Source organism: Pseudopodoces humilis, chromosome 8 (assembly GCF_049639895.1).
Source record: "Pseudopodoces humilis isolate 2021_Gansu_Grassland_sample_001 chromosome 8, ASM4963989v1, whole genome shotgun sequence".
Taxonomy (NCBI): Eukaryota; Metazoa; Chordata; class Aves; order Passeriformes; family Paridae; genus Pseudopodoces; species Pseudopodoces humilis.
Genome location: NC_142207.1, coordinates 23,151,613 through 23,174,824, shown reverse-complemented (window position 1 = coordinate 23,174,824; position 23,212 = coordinate 23,151,613). Strand labels below are relative to the sequence as shown.

General features: G+C 37.4%; 1 protein-coding gene across 4 annotated transcripts in view; it reads left to right on the top strand.

The window, feature by feature from the left end:
• Nucleotides 1–23,212, top strand: part of ZNF385B (zinc finger protein 385B) — a 152,670-nt gene that overhangs the window by 10,346 nt on the left and 119,112 nt on the right. For 2 of the 4 annotated variants that reach the window (XM_014249206.2, XM_088059138.1), the window contains exons 2-3: nt 11,740–11,793; nt 18,664–18,966. In XM_014249206.2, the coding sequence (XP_014104681.1) occupies nt 18,666–18,966 (301 nt within the window). In that variant the 5' untranslated portion in view covers nt 11,740–11,793; nt 18,664–18,665. Of the gene's footprint in view, nt 1–11,739; nt 11,794–18,663; nt 18,967–23,212 lie in introns of those variants that run through there. The other 2 variants (XM_014249208.2, XM_088059141.1) reach the window with 2 other exon arrangements.

The following is a 23,212-nucleotide window of genomic DNA, read 5'->3' as shown; positions in this document are numbered from 1 at the left end:
ATATGCATACTTAAAACCGTCTTGGGTTTTAAGATATATATATATATATGTATATGAGATACATACATTTCAGTTAACATATCTGCATTAGATTTACCTCTAGCCATTCAAAGAAAAGCTTTTCGTACATAATTGCATTGACTGAGAAAGCTGGTATCAGGAAATGGATTTATTTTTTTTTTTCCTCAAATGACTCTTGCCTTATTGGTAAAGGAATTCTGTAAATAGACTGAAGTGTTTGCACTGAAGTTTAAGGGCTAGATTTAGATACATTTGATTAATGATTTGCCTTAGTGTATGTAGAGATTTCCGGGGTTGTCAATTTTCTGGCTTCAGAAGCACAGGAGTTGATTCTAATTAGAAAAAGAGTTAAGTAAGTTTAAAGACTGTATATGAGACTGCACTGCAATACAAGGCAGAATGATCTGTTATTAAAAGAAAAAAGAAAAGGTGAGTCAGGGTTTCATGGGGCTTCCCTGCTAGGAAATGAAATATTGATGTTTTTCAGGTAGCAATGCTCAGCTCTTAGAGAAAATACTTATCTTCTGGAAACATCTTTTAATATTTTACAATGTATTATAAAAAATAAGGAAAATTTTGGAATTCTCTGATACGCAACAGTGCAAAATTTTATGCTTAGCTGACTCTTTAATTAGCTCTCATTCTGTCTCACATGATTTATAGCTTCATGACTCCAATGTAAAAATGATATATGGCTTAATGAAGCAGAAAGCTGCAGTGAGTTCACACCTCTAGTTGTTTAATGGTTTCCTGGAGGTAGGGGAATGATTGTGCTGCAGAAGAAGAAGCTGTAAGCGTCTCCTCACTTATTTTGGCAAGGATGTAACAGTCCATGTTGCTGTGACTTACAGTTGTTTGCCTCCTTGTCACATACACAATTCATAAGAGCGAGGAGGGAATGTAGCTCTTCCATAAAGCGTAAAAATAGCAGGTAAGGTAAGAAATGCAGATGTAATCCTTCTTGCACAAACTGAGTTTAGTGTAGTTATTTGACATATTTGGAATCTAACTTTTTCTTGATCCTAGAGAAATCATGTTGCAGTATGATAAAATTAAAATAATGGGCTGTAAAACCCTTAGTGGCCAACTGTTTTTCTTAGCTAAGGAGTTTTGGGGAGGTTTTTTCCAAATGGCTACTCTGACCCTACAGATGGTAAGTTTTTAGAAGAAGTGATTTTTGCTGTATTACTCTTACACCTGAAGTTTCTCTAGTTGTGCTTCTGTTAATTTCACATATTTGTCTTTACAGCATCTTTGATGTAGGGGTTCAGATTTTCTTAATTCCAATACTGTAAATTCAAATTAGTTAATTGTGGATTTTAATAGTTTAAGTGGTTTAAGAATGTCTTCTGTAATGGAAAGGGGAAAAAAAAAAATCAAGGATAACGAAGAAATGAACTGCCTTCAGCCTTTGGATCTCCAGAAACAATTTGATTTCTATTTGGGGCAGCAGCTTTCAGTAATTACTGTGGGGAACCCTCTGAAATACAGGAGCAGAATAAAGCTAGGGGGTTTTTTTGGTTTTTTTTTTTTGGTTTTTTTTTCCTTTCTTTTTTTCTTTTTTTTTTTTTCCCTACTGTTCAACTGCATGGTAAATGTTAAAGAATTACCACTTTCTGCTAAGAGTGAAGCAACATTACAGATACGTTTCTGGCACTGAATCTGTTGTGATCTTCATCCATTTTCTACATATTTCAGGAAGTGACCATTCCTTATTTAGCTTGTGGTCGTATCTCTCTGGATCCACAAAAGCCAGAACCTTTCCTGCCTTGCATCTGAGGACTGGGGTTTGCCCTTAGAGTTTTTTAAGTACATCTCCCTTTCCTTCTTCCCTCGTGCTTTCTCTCTTTTTTTTTTTCTCTTCTTATTTTTTTCTTTCTTGTGAAGTTTGGACTTGCTGCTATTAACCTGCAAGAACTGTGTAGTAGCTTTTCAGTTTAAATATGAGCTACTGAGTTTGTAAGTGAAGCTGTTACCTCCTCCCATGGTGAGAGATATGATTTCTGACATAAATTCTGTGTTTCTCACAGAGAAATGTTTTGCTGCTTGCAGGTGTTTATTGATTAATTAAGGATTTGTAGAATTTACAATCCTTTTTTCCAGTCTCCTCTAAACACTCGCAGTGGCTCTAATTCTGCAAGTGGGCTGTGCAAGTCATTGTTGCATATGGCTTTTGGACTCTCATATAGTCCTTTTAAATGTCAGTAAAAGAGAAAATGTGCTTTGCTGGTTTACAATTGCAGTTCGTGTTTACTTCATGTTTGCAGTTAAACATAAATACAGTATTCAAGAAAATATGCAACTTTGAGGTTGTGGTAGAGTTTGAGAAATTAGTGAAAAAAAAGATTGCTGCTCTTAGAAAGCTAGATCAGTCCTCTGTATTTGGGTAGTGTGTTAGGTTATAATTTCAGAAGTGAATTATAGAAGCTTTCCCAGCACTTTTGAAATGGTTGCAACTTCTGGGAAATCTCAGTCAAGCTGTGGTTTCTGCTGGACCTTTCAAGGACACTGTTTTGTATTGTATAATGGGGATCTTGCTCAAAATACAAGGAACATCACAAGAGCCATTTTCAGAGTAGAGTAAGGAGTATACATGGTATTCACAGAATAATTCTGGAAGTACTTGCTGCCAGAATGGAAAATTTCATAGTGCAATGCCCCTCATGCCCTGTATCAGCAAGTGACTGTTTTAAACCAGAATTTTGGTGGTGGTGGTGGTGGTTCCTGATTCTGTGTGTGTTTGTGTGTGTTTGTGTATGTGTGTGTGAGTGAGCTCACTCATCACCATGAGGTAGGCTGAGGTCACCTACTGAGAGCAGCCCTGCCTGTGAAGGAGGGCACCATAAGAAAGTGAACTTTTGCCTAGTTAATGACCTAAACTAGAAAGAGTTTTACTTAATATGAAATACAAGCACTTGTGTTGAGGTATTTCAAGTAAACACTTCATAGTCAGGCAAGTTAATAGCTACAGATGCTATTAAGAAAGATCATCCAGCATCTTAATTTTTCTTTAGGGATGTTATATCCAGTTCCAAGTCATCCTGGCTTAACTTTGAATATGATCCATTCTATTTTACATAGTGGTATGTTTTGTAGGGTGTTGGCATTTTTCTAGATAAGAAATAAATATATGTTGGTAAATATGTGACTATATAATGCTGACACTGATAATACCTTTATATACAAAGTTGTTTGTGTACTTGCTGTCACTGTGAGGTTATTACTTAACTATTCAACTGTTTTTATTCCCAACTCTGGCACTTTCTGGAGTACAGATATATTGATATACTTAGCTCCAATCATACATGTGTGGGTCCCTCCTTTTCTAGGGACATGGTCGCATGCTTACTGATCCACCTGTGCAGAAGCATTTGAGAGATCAGAGCCTAAGCATATTACTGCTAAATGTAATTAGATGCTAGACTCGCCCTGGAGCACAACTGCTTCCAAGTGTCACCCAAGATTAACGGAAGAACAGGAATTATTAAGGACACTTTAAATACTGAATACTTGGAAAACCATTCTGGGGAGGTAGACTTTTAAAATTGATACCCTGAGACTGTGAGCCTTGATAGAACATGGAACTCCTTACTGGAAAATTATTTTTGAAGTGTTCCTCTTTGCTTAGTTTTATTCTAAAAATTAAATACTTTTCCTGTGAAATAATCTGATCAAAAAGTATTATTAGTATTGGTATATTGATTGCTCTGCTGCTGATTTTTCTGGGTGCTGGTGTCTGCTTATAAATCTTTCTTCTTTGTATAAGAAATTTGAAATGAGCCTAAAAGGCAGGGTCGGTATGATCAAATCAAGTGTTTCCCAACTTGAATGAAATACTGTATTAAAATGGCAAATAATGGATGCCATACTGGCCCTTTTTGGGCTTGCTGTGTTTTAGGAACCTTGGGATTAGTGTTTATCTGTCCCATAAAGGACACAAATCATTTAGATTAGAAGTAATCTGATTGTATTGAAGCACAAATTATAGCACAAAGGCCATTCAAGTGGGTTAAGTGACCAGGGTTGGTAAACACCATATGACTGCTGATTGGTCCATGAAAGAGTATTAACTGAAAGATAATGATGGATTTTAATCCAAATCTCTAAAGCGCAACAGCTGTAGTTCCCAAATGAGTTCACTCACTGACAGAGTTTTAGGGCACCGATTTATTTGCTCCTATTTCTCTCACACAACAATTACTTTGAAATATAACTTATTTTTTCTATATAGACTATAGCTATTCCACACAGCTTTCTATGATTAGATTTCTCTTCTACTTTCAGTGAGTTCATTATGATTTTTCTGCATTTTACATTGGAGAAATTGCAGTTATTTATTTCAGTGTTCTGCAGTATTCTAGGGTAAATTGTTAGGGTGACTTGGTTTAGGAAATTCAGCTGATGTCCTTTCTTTTCATGTCTTTTATGAACATAGTATGAAATCTAGTTAAGTATTTAAAAAAAGGCAAACTGGTATTCCATATGAATTTATTTCCAGAATGCATACTGATGTTAATGCCTAATGCTTATCACTGATAATAAATTATATGAATGTGTGTAGTGCTTTTTTTATTTCCGAGTGCCTGTATGTAGTTTAAAAATGGAAAATGCATTGCAGAGAAATGACATTTATGATATCCTACAAGTGAGAAGCCCTTTTTAGGGCTACAATGTAACATTGATTAGGACGTGAAATGAAAAAGGTAGGCAGACAGTATTTATTAATAATTTCAGTGTTGGGGCAATACTATCTTGTTTTGGGTTGTTGTTGCAATAAGAGATTTTTTTTTGTGAAAGTTTCACATTCTCTCAAGTTTTCCCCCCAAATTTGTGCTTGCCCTGAAATAAGCATGTTCATTAAAGGAATCAGATGAATGTCTTCAAAAAAGTAATTTAACTTTGTGGTTTCCTGGTCCATCTGTCTATTTGATTTTGGAAGGTCAACAAAAGAGCAGATGAAGTGGTACTTAATTATTGTTTATTATTGTTTACGGTCTAAATAGTCATTAAAAATTGTTAAAATTCTTCAGAATCATACAGTCTTTGTATCTAAAAAATGTGTGGGATAAAACCATTTCTCTATTGTAATTCATAATTTATTTAGATAATCTAGATAAGATATGTCCTCATGCCAGGAGCAGGCATTAGATCAGCCTGTGTACTGTCCCTACAGGTTGTTTGGAGAGCCGAAATGGAGTCATTAGTACCTAAGTAATGTTTTGTCCTTTTGATGTAGATACACCTAATGCTACAAGCAGTGCAAGTAGGTATGGAACTTTTCCTTTGGATTCAAAGTGTAATTCAAAATGCAGTTCGGAAAACTGCCTGGTAAAGAAACTAAGTCCTTAATACCCATTCCTTTGTAAGGATGTTTTATGATGTCTCTGAACTCTAGTTGCTTTCCTAGTAGAAGGCTACTGCAATGGCAGATGAGTGTGTTTCTGCTGACAGTTGAACTGGGTTTTCTTCATTCATTTGTTAGCTAAGAACTGATAAATACTTAAAAATAATAATATGGCATTTAATTGACAATTTGGCCTAATGATTGAATTGGCCATTTAGCATAAGCTGAATTAATTGCAATAACTGAGGACTCTCACTTAATTGCCATACCTAATGAAGCATGATTAAACAAAAAAATTGATTTGTGTATTGTTTAGAAGTATTTTTTAAAATGAACTAGCGATTCCTAACCTTCCTGCTTTTCAGGGATAAGGGAGCATTAATGCTGTAATTTGCAAAATTGATGAGTGTCCATCTGGAGTTCAGGAGCTGATTTAATTAATGTTTGTGATGATTTCAGACTGACATGGGTGCAGAGAACAGTTGTGGCCAGGGAAAAGGAGATCCTGTTTTGTTATGGGGAGACTTCCTTAGTCTTGGAAAATAAAGGAATTATATTATCATAGAGTGTTTTGGATTGGAAGGGACCTTAAAGGTCATCTAGCTACAACCCCCTGGGGACACCTTCCCCCAGATCAGGTTGCTCAGAGCCCCAGCCAACCTGGCCTTGAATACTTCCAGGGATGGAGCATCCACAGATTCTCTGGGAAACCTGTGCCAGTGCCTCATCACTCTAATAGTGAAGTAGTTTAGATTATAACTAATCTAAACTACCCTCTTTCAGTTTGAAGTCATTACTCCGTGTCCTATGTGCCCTTGTAAAAATGGGGAGGTTGTGGGAACACAGGGGAAGACAAAACACTTGCCTTCTCATGGATTTATGGACTGTACACACCAGGGAAAGAGAAATTAAACCAACAGCTAGGGTTGACCCAGAATCAGTGCCTGGACTCTATGACCGAATATACACCTGATTTTTCAGGGTTTGTTCCGGAGGAAGTACTTGAGGACTAGAATTTAGGTTTGATTTTGTTTGAGTTTTGTTTAAGTCTTATGTTTCTTACAGTGATAAAGCATAGCAGCTGTCCAGACCCTGATCAAGTGCATGGCTGAGAGAAGATAAATGTTCCTGCCTAAACATTGTCAGCTCTGAACCTGCAAAAAATCATCTCAGATCTAGAAGAATATTGAAATTGGTTTCTCTTTAATTCCCTTCTAGTTTTTGAGCCTTTAGGGTTCATGTTTTCAGTCAGCTCTGCCAGGATTAGAAGAATATTTAAAAAGCTAGAGTTCCTGGGGATTTTTATGACTGCATGACCCAGGCTTAAGAAAAATGCCTAATACTGCAAGATACAATTCTGAGAGCTAGCTGCCCTGAATTTGTGAGTGGAGTGTCATAAGCAAAGTTGGCATCAGATTGATAAATTGGATTTTACTAAGTGAACCTTTCCAACTGTTTCATGTTTCCAAACTTCATGCTTGTGATACCAGCACAGGAGTCATATTCTGCTGTGTCTTTTAAGGCAGTAAGTGTGTTTAAAACTGTCTTTAACAGAAATTGTGTTATCAGCTATTCAGCAAAGGACAACTTGAGCACAGATCAAGTAGGTAAACCAGTTTGAGAGAAAGATCTTCATTAACTGGAAGATTTAATAGAAGAATTGTTTATCACAAGGATGTTTTGTGTTACAAAGTCAACTGTCTGCACATTGAAAAGAGAATTTTTTTTTTTAATTTCTTTATTAATAAAATGTCATGGAAATTTAAAACTATCAGATGTCTCCAGGGAAAGTGACAGTTTGGACAAGGGAGAGAGCTACTGAAATAAGGTATAAAAGTCGGCTTTACTGCAATCTTGAAGTTGCAAAGGACTTTGAAAAGTGAATGACTGGAGAGAAATATCTCCTGAGAATAAAATGGGTTTCTGAAAGGTAACTTGAGCTGAAAATGCTTAAGTAAAAGCTTCTAGTTGTGCACCTCAGCATTTTCTAGTGCAAAAAAGTATATATTCTTCTCATGCTTTCATCTTCCTGGGGGTTATATTTATTCAGAGGAGATTAATTTTCTGTGTGACTGATATCATCAGAAGTTTATCCCTTTCCGAAATGACTTTTTTTTGCTTTTTAGGGGAGCAGTATGCATGAATTTCTGTGAAGACTTCAAATACATGGTTGTAAAATGACAGGTGGAATGATGTTTATATCCCTGAGCAGGTGCCAGACTTGTATTCTGTATAGGATGGCAGCACAAGACTGATTGTTACTTGTATAATTTGATGCCAGATCTTTTTGTCTTAAATAACTGGTACTGAGTTTTAAATGCATTTATGACTACCTGGCCATTTAATAAAGTCATGTGTTCTACAGAGAGCTGCACTAGGATGCACGGATTAATAAACTCTGCAGTAGAGGAAGCAGTCTGGGATGTTTTAAAACAACTGGCAGTTCTACAGACACTCATTTAAAGAAGGGTTAGCAAACATGCTTAAGGAGCTTGGAAAAACTAACTGCCTTGTTGCCCCTCATTGCCTCTGGCTGCATGTCCTGTAGTTTTCCAGATTTTTTTTTTTTCCTCTTATATAGTCCCTGCTTTTTCTCAGGAGCTAAGCTGTCATTTGCAGTTGACTGGTGTATTCTGTTCCTCTGCCCTTCAAGGCCTGAATGCTGAAAGAGATGATGCACTTGTGCTGGGCTGGAGGAAACTTCCTTGAGCATTTGCTGCAGAGGAATCTCCTGGAGGATCTCTGCTGGTGCAGCCGTTTGGGCTGTAGTGCCAGGGATTCTGACAATGTAGGGCCCCTGCAGAGACCTTTGCAAGCCCTCTCCCTCATTACTGTGCAGTACAGACCTTCATGATCTCTCTCCTTTATGTCCTGTTCTTCTGATGTTAATGATTTAAAGGCAATTTGTCCATATCTTGAAGTTTTACTTATTAATGGTTCAGCTTAAGCAATGCTTCTTTTCATCCAAGCAGACAGTGATGTAACCTTTATACTTTGTGCAAGGGTTAATTCTCTGTCTGTGGAAGGTTTTCCTGTACCTGGTGATTTAAAAAAATTGGAAAAATGCTTCTGTGGATGTATTTTTTCTATTTTCTCTGCTTGCTTTAGATATTTATCAATGTACAAAAACAAATTTAATTAGATAATTTAAAAAAAATGCATAGATTTATTGTATCTATTTTGAGTTCCTAATGGTTGGTATTGGGGAAGTGGCTGTATTTTCTGTTAACCATCTATAAATGGATGTGACAGATGAAGTAAGTTTATGCTGGTTGTAAAACAGGCAGAAGGTATTATACTAGTTCTGCTTTTTAATTGTCTTTTCTTTCTTCTGTATATATGTAATATGTTAGTGCATGAGCAGGAGGATAAGAAGACTCTATAGAGAGGGTAGGAAGAAAACTGGAACTGGGCAAGAATTGATGGAGGACCAGCAATCAAAATGATAATAGTAGATCGATCACCAGAGAAGGAGGCAGAAAAAACATCCTACTGTCAAGAAAGAAAATCTCTAAAATTTTTTTTCGGGCCAAGGAAAACCCTAAGTTCTACAGAATTGCTTCTTGGTCTCAGGTTCCCTCTGAACTTGTGGGCCATATGTGCCTTTTGCTACTGATCACAGTGAGAATCCTTAGCTGCTCCCAGGTCAGTAGGTGGAACCAGCAGAACATTATAACTTGTTCTTAATTTACTGTAAGTGTCTTCTACAGTGCAGCTTACTCTTATTGGGCAGTTAGAGAGCTATAACCTCCTGATTTGTCTGATCTAAAATAAACTTAAACTAATCTAGTAGGTCTTAACAAATATTCTAAACTTGACAGCAGATGGCACATGCTTTTTATTTAGCCCTGCATATACTATCTTGGTGGGTGGTAACTGCCTTAGGACAAAATCAGCATCCCACCAGTCACCATCTGGGATGGCAGATGATATGTGGGACTGTCATGAATAAGCATTCTGATGTTTGTAAATGTCTGAAGGAAGACACTGCTTGTTAACGTGGCAGTTGGTATGCAGTCACCACCACGAGAAGCACAATTTATGCAGTAATCAGCAAAAGATGAATTGTGTACCTTGGGTTCATCTCTGGAATATGTGTGGGTGCAAGTTAAATCTTTCATAATTTGTTCATTTTGATGGCAAACTTGAATGGCTCTTATCTTGACAAACCTTTAGTCTTTGCCACTGCTTTTGTGCTAAAAATTTTATTCTCTTAGGTACTGTGTCAGCAGTAATATTTAGATGCCTCATACTGCATCATAACTGATGCTGATGAGCACGAATGCATGGTGTGAAATGTGCCCTTGTTTTGACAGTGTACTTTGAATTGATGAGGAAATGGAGAGGACAGTTTGGAGAAAAAAGTGTTAAACTGCTTGGAAAAAAACACCCCATAGTTTTGTTCCAGATGCAGGGATGGAAATACACATTTTCTAGCCATCCTCTTCTCCCATTTTCTCTCGTCCCCTGGGCAAGATGCAGATTTCAGAGAGAAATCTGAACCACAGGCCACTTCTATCATCTTCTCTGTTCCTGGCTGTATGCACTAAGCCTCTCTCCTGAACAGAAGTGCTTTGAGAAATGTTATTTACATCTGGTTTTTTTGTTATTCATGTGACAGGTTCCTTATGTAGAATATTTTAGACAGTAAAGCTGGCCTTGTAGGAAACTCTGAGTTGTATCAAGTACAAACATCTTTGAATGAATTGATGTTTTTTAATGTGGAATAAGACAGGTATGAGACAGAAAGAAAGAAAGGATTTTGCACGTGACAGTCACTTAAAGCTTGAGGTGACTGGCAGCTCAGAGTTTAGGAGAGGTCTGGGCATGACAAGGAGGAATGAGGGAGTGGCTGTATTTTCAGCTTTGCCAGACATCTCTCCAAGTTCAGTCTCAGCACAAAATATGCTTAGTTGTGGTTCCTTTGAATGGGGAAAAGGGCAAGCGAAGGGTTAGGTTCAGGTCAGTGCTAACTTTTACCTGGCCTGCCTGCAGGTGGCTTCAAAGTAAGTGATCCACAATTCTTATGGTCTGCACTATCGGTTTGATAATATTCTTCTAACCTGATCATAAAACTTAAGTAATTAATAAGACAAAGCAGGTGTGATGTCCCTTTATACTATAAGGCAACATTGGTTTCAATATTTTTTCAGTTTCAAAAGAGATTCAGTTGTTTACATAGACAATGACAGTATCTTATGAATGATGACTAATCTGGGACCATCTTTTTAGGAGCACTTTAGGATTGACATTCACTGCCAATGATCACGCTTGCAGTTTTCTCTTCCTTGTATTCTTAGTGCTTCAAATCAAACTGATAGATCTGAATCTCACATTTTTTTTCTGAATGTAGCATGTTCTTTGTTCATGTCCAGCTATTATTTTCACACAATCAAAGTTTTTATGTCCAAGAGTGCTTTCACAGTACTACCAGGCTTTATCCTGAACTAATGATATCCAGTACAACTTACATTCAGCTCCCAGCATTGTCAGACTTAAGAACAAGATATCCATCTACTAGGCCTGAATTTTTGTTGTGGCTTCCTTTTATGCTGAGGTGAACTCTTGATATTTTTAAGAAGGTAAGAAATTATTTTTATTTCCTGAGATCAAAAACTTACTCTTCCAATGTGATTATGCTCAAGCAACAGCCAGGTACAAATACCCTATAGGAACCTCAGATTATGTCAGCAGGTTTTGATCTTTGCACAAGTTCCTGCAATGAACAACTTTTTTTAATAAATAAAATAGATATTTCACTAGAAGTACCTTACATCTTAAATCAGCTGTCCAATTAGTTAAAGCCCATTTGTTTTTCAGCTGGATTTAAGTTACCCTAAGCTTCTTAAATGTATAAAAATAATTTGTTCTTTAAAAAACCCTATTTTCTGTGGTCTTTTTATTGTTGAATGCAGGTTCAAACTGTGTCCTCTACAGGATTTTCACTTTGTAGGTTTGTCTTCAGCTCTTCCAGGTTGTAAAATCTGATGGAGATATATTTAATTAATGTTGTGTTACTCAATGTTTTTCTAGGGAGAAATACAAGGAGTCCTTTGATTTAAATAGTACTTGGATCCAATACTTTCAAAGTTGCAAGTAAAAATCCTAACCTACCAACTTGGTAGGAAGTTATAGGCAATATCATTCAATTTATTTATTAGATTTGTAATTGATAAGACAGTTCCCTGGTCTCAAGAAAGCAGATTATTAAAATGGGCAAAATTGATATACGCAAGAAAACTCACTTTGCTAATTTCTAGAGGAGAGGAGAAAAATTTAGCCTTTTAAAACTGAGGATTTGCTGTTAAAATAACTTGTAATTTTCATGTTCAACCTATTAAAGTATCCAATTTTTTTTTTCTCCTGTCTGTTAGGTATTTGGGCATGTTTGGTGTTTTAATCCCGTCCATGTCCAAGAAAGAACTAATGTAAGTCTCTCTATTTTTGTGGTTTTGTTTTTTTCTTCTTCCTGGGTGTTGCTTTACAAATAGGGTATTAGGTCTGTAACAGGAAACTAGTGTTCCTGGATGAAATAGAATGTAAATAGGATCAGATACAGAAAATCAGTGATGGCTGATATGGACTTTTTTTTCTGTGTGTGTCATACCTGATTGAATTTGTTGCAGATGTCATACCAGGGATAGAACTGTGGATATTGGGATTGTTATATGGATTTATTCAAAAAACTTGTTATAAAGAAAGCTAAGGGAGCTGTGGAGCATTTTTCCTGGAAGGTCTAATTTCTCTGATAGGTTTCTGCATGTTGTAAGGGAGGGCAAATGTCTAAAATGACATCTAAACCATGTGTTGGACACTTTGGGCATCTAAATATTCTTCTGTAACTAGCTGAGATTGCTTAGAGTGCAAGTTAGCTGAAGGTAAGCAGTGGCTTAATGACAGACTGCTGAGTAGAAGGCACCAACTTGTCAAATGGTTCATCAAGCAAAATCGTATTATGATAATTCTGTAAAACTCTCTGTTCGTCTTGAAGCATAAACCAGGGTAGCTGTCTGGACTCCAAACTTGGTTAGCCTGCTTGGCAGCAGTCTGATATGTCAGGTGAGGATATATCTCTTTGGCAAATAAATGGAAATGTAAATAGATTCTTGTATTCTTGTTAATGCTGAGACTGCCAGAAATCTATAAGTATGGGTGCTATAGAGGAAAGGATCAACCTTATAATTAGAGCTAACTACAGATATTGGCACATGCAACAGCAGTCAGGGATAACCTAAGTTAAAAGTCATTTTATTTACTCCAGTTTAGCTGAGCTCACAGTCTAGTGCAGTAAGTCTAATTTTAGGTTTCCTTAACATGGAAAATTTCAAGGCTAGTAAAGCAAAGCAAAAATACTAGCTACTTGAATGTTTCCAGTTTTCTGAATTACCTTTTGCTGAGCAATGTTTGTGTTGTGAAACAACCATCTGTTTTTTTTAGTTTAAAGAGACTCTCCTTCAAATGTTAAATGCTCTAAAATATGTCAGTGAAGAGGCTGTCAACCATTTGTCATACTACACCATTCAAAACTTTTCATGTGCAGTGAAAGCAAGCTGAGTTTCTATTTCTTTGTATTGATAAACTAGCATCAAAATTAAAGCGAAAAAATTACTTAGCCCAGTTTGCTCTGTGTACTGTGACTAATTTATTACTCTTTATATGTCTTAAGAAATTAAAAATCACTTTACTTTTCTGAACCATACAATTTTTACTGTAACTTTGAATAAAACATTCCATGTATTTTGGAAGCAGAGATGAAAGACATAACCAAGAGTTGATCAGATACGGATGGATGGGTAATAAATAGTTTGACAGGCGGAGATCTTGCAGAATATGATGCCTCCTTGAGGAATTTCAGAACAAGATGAAGATTAAACATGGCAGTTCTCTGTTTGGGTTTGTACTGAAAGAAAGAGGAACACATCTTCTGAAACAAAACAGGTCCCTTAAACATATGGGGGTTTTTTCAAGGTTGGCTTCAAAATAGTCTCTAGTGCTTTTTTTAACTCTGTAGGATACTGAGCACAAGGCACTATGCATATGCTGTTCACCACAGTATCCCAAAAGAACTTGTTGCCCAGATGGTGCAAACCATATGCCTCTTGATAGTTTATCTGTGTTTGGGAAATACTCTCTAAAAATTCAAGAAAGGTCATAAGACTTGTAAAAAAACAGCTCTAGTGAATTTCTTTTAAATAATGCTCTGGAGGCATTCAAAGTCGGTTTGTGTATTTTTTGGGATTGGAGTTTTTTTCTTTTGGGAGCAGTGTGTAAATGATTTATGGCGGAGATGAAGAAGTAGAGAATTATAGTTGCTCAGTATGAGACCCCAGCTCTTAAGGCATGCATGCAGACTTGACTAGTTAATTGCAGAGATAGTTTTTCTCCATTGGAGATGCTTCAGAGGACTACAACAGAAGGCTAGGTCCTGGGTCTCTCTCTGGTCCCCTTCCCTCAGCTGTCTGAATTAACCTTTTTGGAAATGTAACAACATAGAAAGCCAGCTAATTTTGGTATTTTTTCCTGTGTCTTCCGCAACTCATTTGATTATTTCCAAAGGCTAAAGGAGAAAATTCTCTTTGCCATTTGTAAGTTGTTAAAGTACGTATTCTTTTTTGCATACCTGGCACAGATCCACAGAGGAAAGGCAGTCTAATTACATTTCCAGCACAGTAGTTCTTTGAAGTATGAACTAATTAGGAATGGGCATTGCAAAAGTTTAGACCAGCACTCAGGAAAAGAATGCATCATGTAACCATCACTAATTCATTAGGATAACCAAAGCTTATTTCCTTTGAGTAAAGATTTGCACATTCTCACCTACAGCACTGTACTATATATAATACTTCTTTGTAGCTCCTCTGAAAGCACAACTCTGTTTAAAAGTAAATTAGCCAGCCAAATTGAAAGGCTAATTGCCTTGAGCTTCAAGTACAAAGGATATCCACGCTTAGATTTCTTTGCCAGCTGCAAGAGACTGAGAAGATGTGTTTTCAGAAATCCTAACAGGGTATCTCATGACACTTCAGAATTTTAATGTGGTGTCATAAATCACTAACTTATTCTTGCTCCAGTATTGTTTGCAGAATCTATTCTGATAGATCAGTTCTGTGTACTGGGGAGGAAATGTGACGGAGGGACAACCCTGGTAGCAGTTTATGTTAAATACCTGAAAAGGTCTTATACTTCACATTGCTTCTTCTTATGATTTTGATCAGAATAAAAATGAGTATATCTAGTTTGATTCAGAACTTGTTTTTGCAAGAGAAAGAGTGATGGGGCATACAATCCATTTACAGACTTAACATTTTTCTGGATCATTTCAGCTGGAAATATGGATGCTCTTCTGTGTTTCCTGCTTTGTTTTTCTTGTTTTCCCATTCTCACCTTTCAATTTTTAATTGAGTCTAATCCTCGCTGGATAAATACAGCAACAACCTTTGCATTGTGTATGTACAGTGTGATTCACAGAATCATGTCCTTTCTGTATATATTATCTTAATTTATGGATATTGTTATGTATCAGCTGTTGCTAAGACTTGGCTTACACTGTATGTAAGGTTATACAGAACTGGGAGCTTGCAGGATTGATCGAATGTATTTTTTCCATATGATAATTCCCAAGCTTCCTGCCTTTTAATGAACTTATATTCTTGTTCTTACTCTTAAACCAACTTCTGAATACTTCACAATCCTACCTATAATAATTAGTCTAAATTATTTTTTGGTTTCACAGAATATAATGATTATATAACTTCTCTTTATTCTCAGTTCACTGACTGTAGTCTCAAGTAGCTGCTTCTGTTACATGATAATGTTATTGAGCTATGTGTAAACCTGAGGGAATGAAATGGCCCTGTTTCATATCTGACTCCTGGTGGGTGAGAACAAGTGCCACCCAGAACTTTTCACAATCTATCTGCAGGAATAAGCTCTTTTTGAAAGAAAAAGACACTTGACAGATGTGTGCTTGCATAAATTTGGGTGACTACAAAGTTTAGAGAATAAGAAGAAAGCAGTTGGTTTGGAGGTTTGGTTTTTTTTTTTTCTGTTACAATTTAATGCGTTTGTACATGTTTCTTTCATAAAAGTTTAAAGCATTCAGATAGCCTTCTAAAGAAGGTTTAGCTTGTACAAGATAAAACTCATTCATGGTGATATTCTTAACACTGACTCAATGCAGAATTGTACTTGTGCTGTATGTTCTAGAACCAGGACATCTCAAAGGTGTGTTTTACCAACCTGAACTTTAAAGAAGAAAGGAAGGAGATGAAATCTTGAAAACAGTGGAAACTTTTCTTGGATGTAAAAACCTTTTTAGTTTTTAAGCAAATCCATACGCCACAAGATATGCTCATTTACGGTAAAATCTGCATCACTGTGTGAAAAATAGCCATACTTTAAAATCTCAGTGCATGTTTGCCATTGACATTTTCATTTTAAAAACTCTAGAAAAGACTAAACTAAGCTTTTCAAACACAAGTGAAGTGATTTGCTTTACCAAATGTTCAGATCTCCAAATCCCAGGAGGATGAGGGCTGGGATTTCTGTAAGGAACAAGCAGACTTCTGAGGCTTGGCATGGTCCTGTCTCTGGCTGCATGTACAGGTTCTCTCCAGGGCTGGACAGGGCAGAGTATGCTACTGCAAGCTCTCCTATGCTCAACGTAGGCATTTTCTCAGAAGTGGTTTGGATCTGCTGCTCCCATCAGTTGTTGGGAGGTCATTACTGCTTATAATCAGGCCGCCTTTTAATTTAGACACAGAGCTTAAGGCAACAAAGGTTGTTTTAAAATTTCAGCGTGGGTTTTTTAACTCTTAAATTAGTAGCAAGAGATTGTTTCAAGGACCCATTTGTCCTGTGTATGCAACTTTGTAGGAGAACTGAATTTTTAGTTCTTTTTTTTTTTTCGGTAAAAGTGTACCTTGGCAGTGATTTATTTTTTATTTGAAGGTTAATTTTCTTCCTAGACTGGCAGCTAGGATGCCTAAGGGTGCAGGCGCAGGGTGTGACTCCTTGCTGCTCTCAATTGTTCTTTCTGGGTGCATCCATATTTATAAACACTTTTGGGGATCTCAGGATTGTGTTTTTGAGGAAAATGTTCTGATTTTCCCCATGTACCCTGCTTTGGCCCATAATTGAGCAGTCTCAGACTTCACCAAAAGTATTTGTTTTGCTGCAGTGCTGATGTGCTAATGCAGTACCAGCCTGGTGCTTTCCAAAATAACCCTCCTTGGGAAGGCATTGGTGCTCTTACAGGCAGCTCCATCAGTCCCCCTTCTGGTCCACACAGCTTCCTGTTCCTCCTTCAGAGGAGCAACAAACCAACTGAGCTCCATTAATATCTTACAGGTGATGGAAATAATTGCTGAATTATATATTGGATTATTTTCTGACTGAAACCAAATATATGAGATTTCTGACAGGCCAGGATTTTTAAACTGTAACATGATTTATTATTCTATAATGATTTGTATGTACAACTTGTAAAAGAATTTTTGTTTCAGAACCTTCTACTTCAGAGAACAAAAGCTACAAGAGTGATGTTGAAATAAAAAATTACAGAAAACAAAGGGGATAGGGAAGGTTATTTATTAAAATACATTGAAAAATAACAAACACTGAAGCCCTAAGCAAATTAAATTTTCAGATGAAAATGTTATCTTAGCTGAGCCGAGGATCTTGGTTGCTGGCCTTGAAATATGATACTTACACTTAAATGATTTAGTGTGACAGTCTCTAGCCTAGGTTTTCAGGATCACCAGTATTTTGTTTTTAAATTAATTAGGTACCTGTATGCTACAATTGTTTTTAATAATTATTTTTATTTTGTGACTTATACCCTAATGTACTGTTAATATTGTTTGATGACAGAACTGTCACCTATAAGAAAAAAAAGACAAAGTCTATTTACTTGATACACTTGATCAGTGAATTGAACCTGAGAAGGAATCTGTACAAATCCTAAAATGTTAAGCATGGGTTAGAGTTAGGAATGGGATGAAATACTCTATCCTACCATATAAATTACTATTTCTGAAGCTTTTTCTGTGTACACCTCTCTGCCAGAGAAGAGAACAGACTTTCTCTTTTTAATAAACTTAACTGGATTATGAGAGGGGTACTCTGGTGTTACTTGTGAATGCTGCACTCTTCTCGGGAGGATTGCTGCTACTTTTGGTTTCAAAGTTTTTGTCTCTCAGTGCTTCTGCCTAACAGACTGGTATGTGTACATGTGTACATGAAGTTTTGTGCTGCTCTGGTTCCCAGGCTGGAAAAGGTACTTTGTGTTTGAAGTCTTTTGCTTTTGAAACCTGAACGTAGGTGCACTCTAGCTAGGAAAGAACTACTTTTGTGCACAGCTCTCTGAGTCAGCCTTTGACCATCTACAATATTTGGGTGGTGGAGAAAAAGAATAAACATCAAGTTGTGTAGCTAAGAAAACAGAGTTATTTTCTATCTGAGTTACCCTAGACCCCCCTCCTCATTTCTTCTCTGCTGGTTTAGCAGCATACCTTAAATGAAATACAGACTTTACCCCTATATATATATAAAACTGTTCTTTGTGCAGCTTGATGAAGAGGTTTTTATTCTCTAGGGCAAGTTAATATTTCAGGCTTGCTGTTCAGGGACTGTCATTTGCCATGATTTTGTGTAGTTTGTGTAAGACTAATGTCTAGCTGACTTTTGTCTGTACTGTGGTTTGAGTTGTGAAGGTAATGATGGACTAATATAGATAACATACAGTCTTTATATGAAGCTGAAGATTTGGATGTATGTAAAAGTGGAAAGGCTTCATTAGTCTCATTTGAACAGTATGCTGTCTTTCTTTTCTTATTTGAACTGTCTGCTGTCAGTGTTTCCATAACATTTCTTGTTGGCATCCTTTTTGTTGAACTGGAAGCAGTGGGCACTGCTGTGGTCATTGGAAAGTAAAAAGCTCTGGAGCCAGTGTTTAGTAAGGCAGAGGAAATGTATTTGAAAACAATCTTAACCTCTGCTACAGATGCAATAATAAATCTGCTTTAAAATAGAGAGCTTGCAGAACAAAATAATGAGTTGTTGCAAGTTGCTGTGCACAGACTCTGATATATTGCCAACTTATTATTTCTGAGCTCTGTGGTGTCTTACAAATGCATTTATTTCTGTATTAAGGAATGCCTCTACAGTTTGGAACCTTATTTGTTAGAACTGGTTGCTGGGTCATCCATCATGGCATTTTAAAAAACAAAACACAGTTTTAATAGGAAGGATTCATTGCTATCTAGTAACAATTTTGTCTCTCTTCCTTTTCTTTGTAGGTATGAAGCGTCCATTAAGTCCTGACCACATCATTGAAGATGGGATTATGAATCAACCAGCTGTTCTACGGGTCTTTGAAGAAAAAGGACTGAGGAATGAACGGCAGGATTATCAATTAAGCAAAGAAAAAAAGAAGATACTGTTTTCCTTCTGTGAGGTGTGCAATATACAGCTGAACTCTGCAGCCCAAGCTCAAGTTCACTACAATGGGAAATCTCACTTAAAAAGAGTGAAGCAGCTAAATAATGGAAAACTCCCTACAAATACAGCTCCTGGCACTTTGTTTGCAAGTACAAGCACAGGTACATAATTAGTTTGAGATGTTGGATTTTGGTCAAGAATTCTGAATAAGCTTTTAAGCTGTACCTTCTCCACCCAATATAACCATTAAACTTAATATAGAATAATACTAGTAGCTAATAATATTTTGCCATATTCAGAATTACTGGTGCATTTATTTTCCTGTGAAGCCAAGTGGTATTGAGGCAGTATCCACCTGTTCCAGACAATATTCCATTATGTGTTGGACCTTGAGATATGGTCTATTTAAAAGCAACTCTTGTGGATCCAAATACTTAGGCATTTTGTCATCTGCTTTTGTTCCCAAAAGAAAGTTCTGGAGGGATGCTTACATGTACAGGAGAAACCTTTAAATGAAATCTAGTAGTGGAATGATGGAGGAGAGCTGGAATTTACAGCCCTGGTTCTTTCATTCTTTCTGCTTTCAGCCCTCTGGGTTTTAATTACTCTCATTCATAGAATCAGTTTAGGTTGGAAGAGACCTCTAAGTAAAAAGTATTTCAAAATAAGACTTTTTACTTAATAGGCAAAAGTCTAGAAAGCTTGGGCAAAATGCATTTAGCATGCATAATATAAAGATACAAAGCATAATATCCTTTTCTGTTTTTCTTGGGGGGGCGTGTTTCTTTTTTTATTTCAGTGTTAGACTTAGTTCATAGCTACTTGAGAAAAATCTAACAGATCTTGGATCTTCACACAAGAAGTTTTCTTAATTGTAACATTTGTTTTCATTTGCTACATTAAGACACTGGCTTTGGTTTCTTTTGTTTTGTATAGAAACAGTCCAACTTCATTGACGGGTTTAGCTTTTTCTTTTTGCCGATTTGTTTTTTCTTGTTAACTGAATTTTACTTGTTTTGAAGTCTGTGGTACTGTTCTGTTTGATTCGGATTAAGTAGTGTGAGGGTATCACTTGTGTGAGGCCTGTGATTCAAAAGATTAAATTTCAATTGAATATTGAACACCTAGATTACTTAATTGTGTGCGTTCTTAAAATAGAGTATCTGTGAGACATGATTTAAGATTCCTCTGTGTCTGGATGGATCTACAATGCAAACATAAAAAACCATTTTCTATTTTTGCTGCTTTTTGTTATCTGAACCCCTTCATCTGATGCCTTTGCTGTTATTCCTGGGGATCACAGCTGATGCTCTGGCACCATTACTCAAAGAATGCTCTGATGCTCAGAATATGTTTGCTGGAGCACATGCTTTGGGGTTACTGCATAGCTTGGGAGTTAAAATTCATGTTTCTTTGTACTTTGTTCACCAATCACTATACTAGACTACGTCCTAGCTGTGTGTTAGTTATGCTGGTCTATCAAGTGCATGTTGAAATAAGCATTCTTTTTTCATAGCTGAAGGATATTGTATTTATAGCATTTAAAAGAAAGAAATGCCTTACAATAGACAATTTATTATTACTGTGATTACATAAACAATTTAATATACTGTTTAAGAACCAAACAGTGGCAGAACAAGATTTACTGAGATGTAGTTCTCAAAGAAAGTTTTCCAAAAATAACTAGAAATTAATTTTCTTATAAACTGACATTATCCACGCTCAGTTTTAATCCACGTCCTCTGGAGTGTTATTACCTCTTTTAATGGAAGTCTTCCTTTCCCATTTATTCAGCTAACATTATAAACAGAATTAATTGTGCAGATGGTAAGAGAGCAATTATATTAATCTCACCTCACCACTGAATAGACTTTATTCCACATGCAAAGGAAGCAAATAGCCCCTCTCACACTCCACTGTTATATCTGCACCCTTCTAATAAAGCACCTAGAGGAAAGTTCAACACACCTCAGGAAACTTCCTGCAAAAGTTCTTGCCAGTGTCAGGCTGGAGTTGTCCTCTTTTGTGTTCAAAAGATAAATGTGAAATCAATAATATTCCCACTGGAAAATGAGGTGACTGTAAAATATACATGATGGTAAATTTTCCTTGACACTTCAGAAACCAGGATTAGAGATCTGCCAGAACTGTCTTGATTCTGTGTGACAGAATTGATGGATCACTGACTCCAGTTCTCCCTGACACTTGGTGGACTTATAAATGGACATGAGATATATTTTCATATTCATTCTGTTTTGCAGTCCTCTCTGTGACAGGTGGCCTTCAGTTGTTAGAAAAATGTCCTTTTAATTTTTGACTTCCACTATGTTTTACAACTATAAGTTCAATTTGTTGCTCTTAACTTGCTGGTAATGTTTGTCAGACTGTTGAAGTGTTTATTAAGATTTGATACCTGGGATTCCAGGTCCTGGCAAGAATACCTTTAATTGTATAGATGAAGGACTTTTATATTTAGACTTCAAATATATAATTTTAGAGATGAGTTTAAAGTTACTTCTTTGTATTTAGAGTAAAGGTGCAATTGCCATAGGATTTAAAATATAATTAGCAACATATTTTTTTAGAAAATTTATTCTATTTCTGGTTTATCTTACCTCACCAGTTATTGATATATACAAACTCTTTTGCTATTGTACCTCTACCTGCAATTTAAATTACTTCCTAGAAAGTAAGATTTAATATAAAATAAAGAGTTAAGAGCTGCTTTTCATTATATTGCCACAATCAAGAAATTAATGGGTTATATTAAGTGACTTTGGTGATTTGATCCACTCATCGAACTCCTCCTTTTCTCTACATCAGTGTTGAAAACTGGGGAAAAAAAGGGTATTCGACTTGGAAAATACGTTGCACACGATGTTAGAGCCTTCACTATTGCTTAAGTTAATGCTTGTTTATTCCCAGCCATGCCCACCGTGTCTCAGGCTGCGGTTTCAGTGCTGCCACTCCCCGGGCCATCCCTGTGCCCTTGTGCCAGGCAAACAGGACGCAGGGACAGGCTGCTGTCAGGACATAAATGAACTCTCAGGAAAGTCAGAAAGTGTGTGTTTGCCTTCGCACCTCAAGGTGGAAATGATTTCATATATTTCCTATGAAGAAAGAGGAAAAGAAAGGGTGGTTTCCTGCAGCCTTGGGGAAGATACGTTTTGGAGGGAGCTTGGTTAAAGCTTTTCAGTGAGAGGGCCTTGCTGGAGCTTGCAGCAGCACGGAGCAAATCCCTGCTGCTCTGGGTGCCTGAGATCCACCCGGGCCCGCTGAACACCGCTGCTCACAGGGGCCGCCACCGCTGGCCAGCGGACCGTACGAGCTTGGGCAAGCGCTAATTAAAGCGGGCTCGCTGCCCCCGTGCTGGCAGCCAGCCATGAGTTAATTAATGGCTGGGGCGCTGGGCACGGGGGGCGATGCGCGGAGCGGGGCCGGGATGCTGGGCTCCCACGCGATGGCGCTGCAGCCCGGGCCGTGCCGGAGCCGCGCCGTCGGGATGCCGGTGCTGGCAGGGAGAACGGCGGGCTGCTCGCTCCTACCTGGCTGGGGCAGTCCGTGCACGGCTGCCTTGTGCTCCTTCCATGGCTTCTTCGGAGGTGACGCCGGTTCTGCGCCTCGAATTCTTATTGCGCTCTCCATGGGGTGGTATCTCCTGGTGAGTCTCCTGGTTCTCTCCTTTGCCCCCATGATAACGTGGGAATGGTAGGTGTGGTTCTAAGGAAGTGTATTAGAAATGCCTGTCCAAGTCCAGATTTTACAGATGTCTGGAAACGTGTAGGGAAGTTTCATTTTTGTTACAGAAAGTGGCCAGATTTAAAACTGGGCGAAGGAGAATCCCTCTTCCCTGGGTCCTGGGCTGTTTCAAAGAGCACATGTGCGTTAGGGCACTCATTGATGCCCATGTGATCTTCCTGTAGGTTTGGTGGGAGGTGCGATTGGCATGTCAGGATGTAGTGTATTCTGGTAGCACCTCTGCCTTTTTGTTCTTGAAATCTCTGACCTTGCAGGACAGTTTTGGAAATGCTGTAGGACCTTATACCATGACTTTTCAAGGAGCAGTGCTACAAGTTACTGTGTTAGCAGTGCAGTACTGAGGAAATAGTCACAGGTTAAGTTACTGAGGTATTATAAACACTCGGGTTTGTGAGCTGGTTCACAGCAATGACAGCCAGGGATTTGTTAATATAGCAAAATAAATAAAGAAATTACTAGACTTGTGTTGTGTTTGTGACTTTAATCAGGTCACAAAAAGGGTCTACTAGTGGTAGTGGAAAGAAGATAAAACAGCAGTTTTGGGCATGGGAGAAGAACAAGGGAGTGTGGACAAGGCAGGGCTTCTTCTACTTTTGGCACCAGAGATTGGAGCTTTTTTGTCTCTTTGTGCAGTGCCATATAAATTTG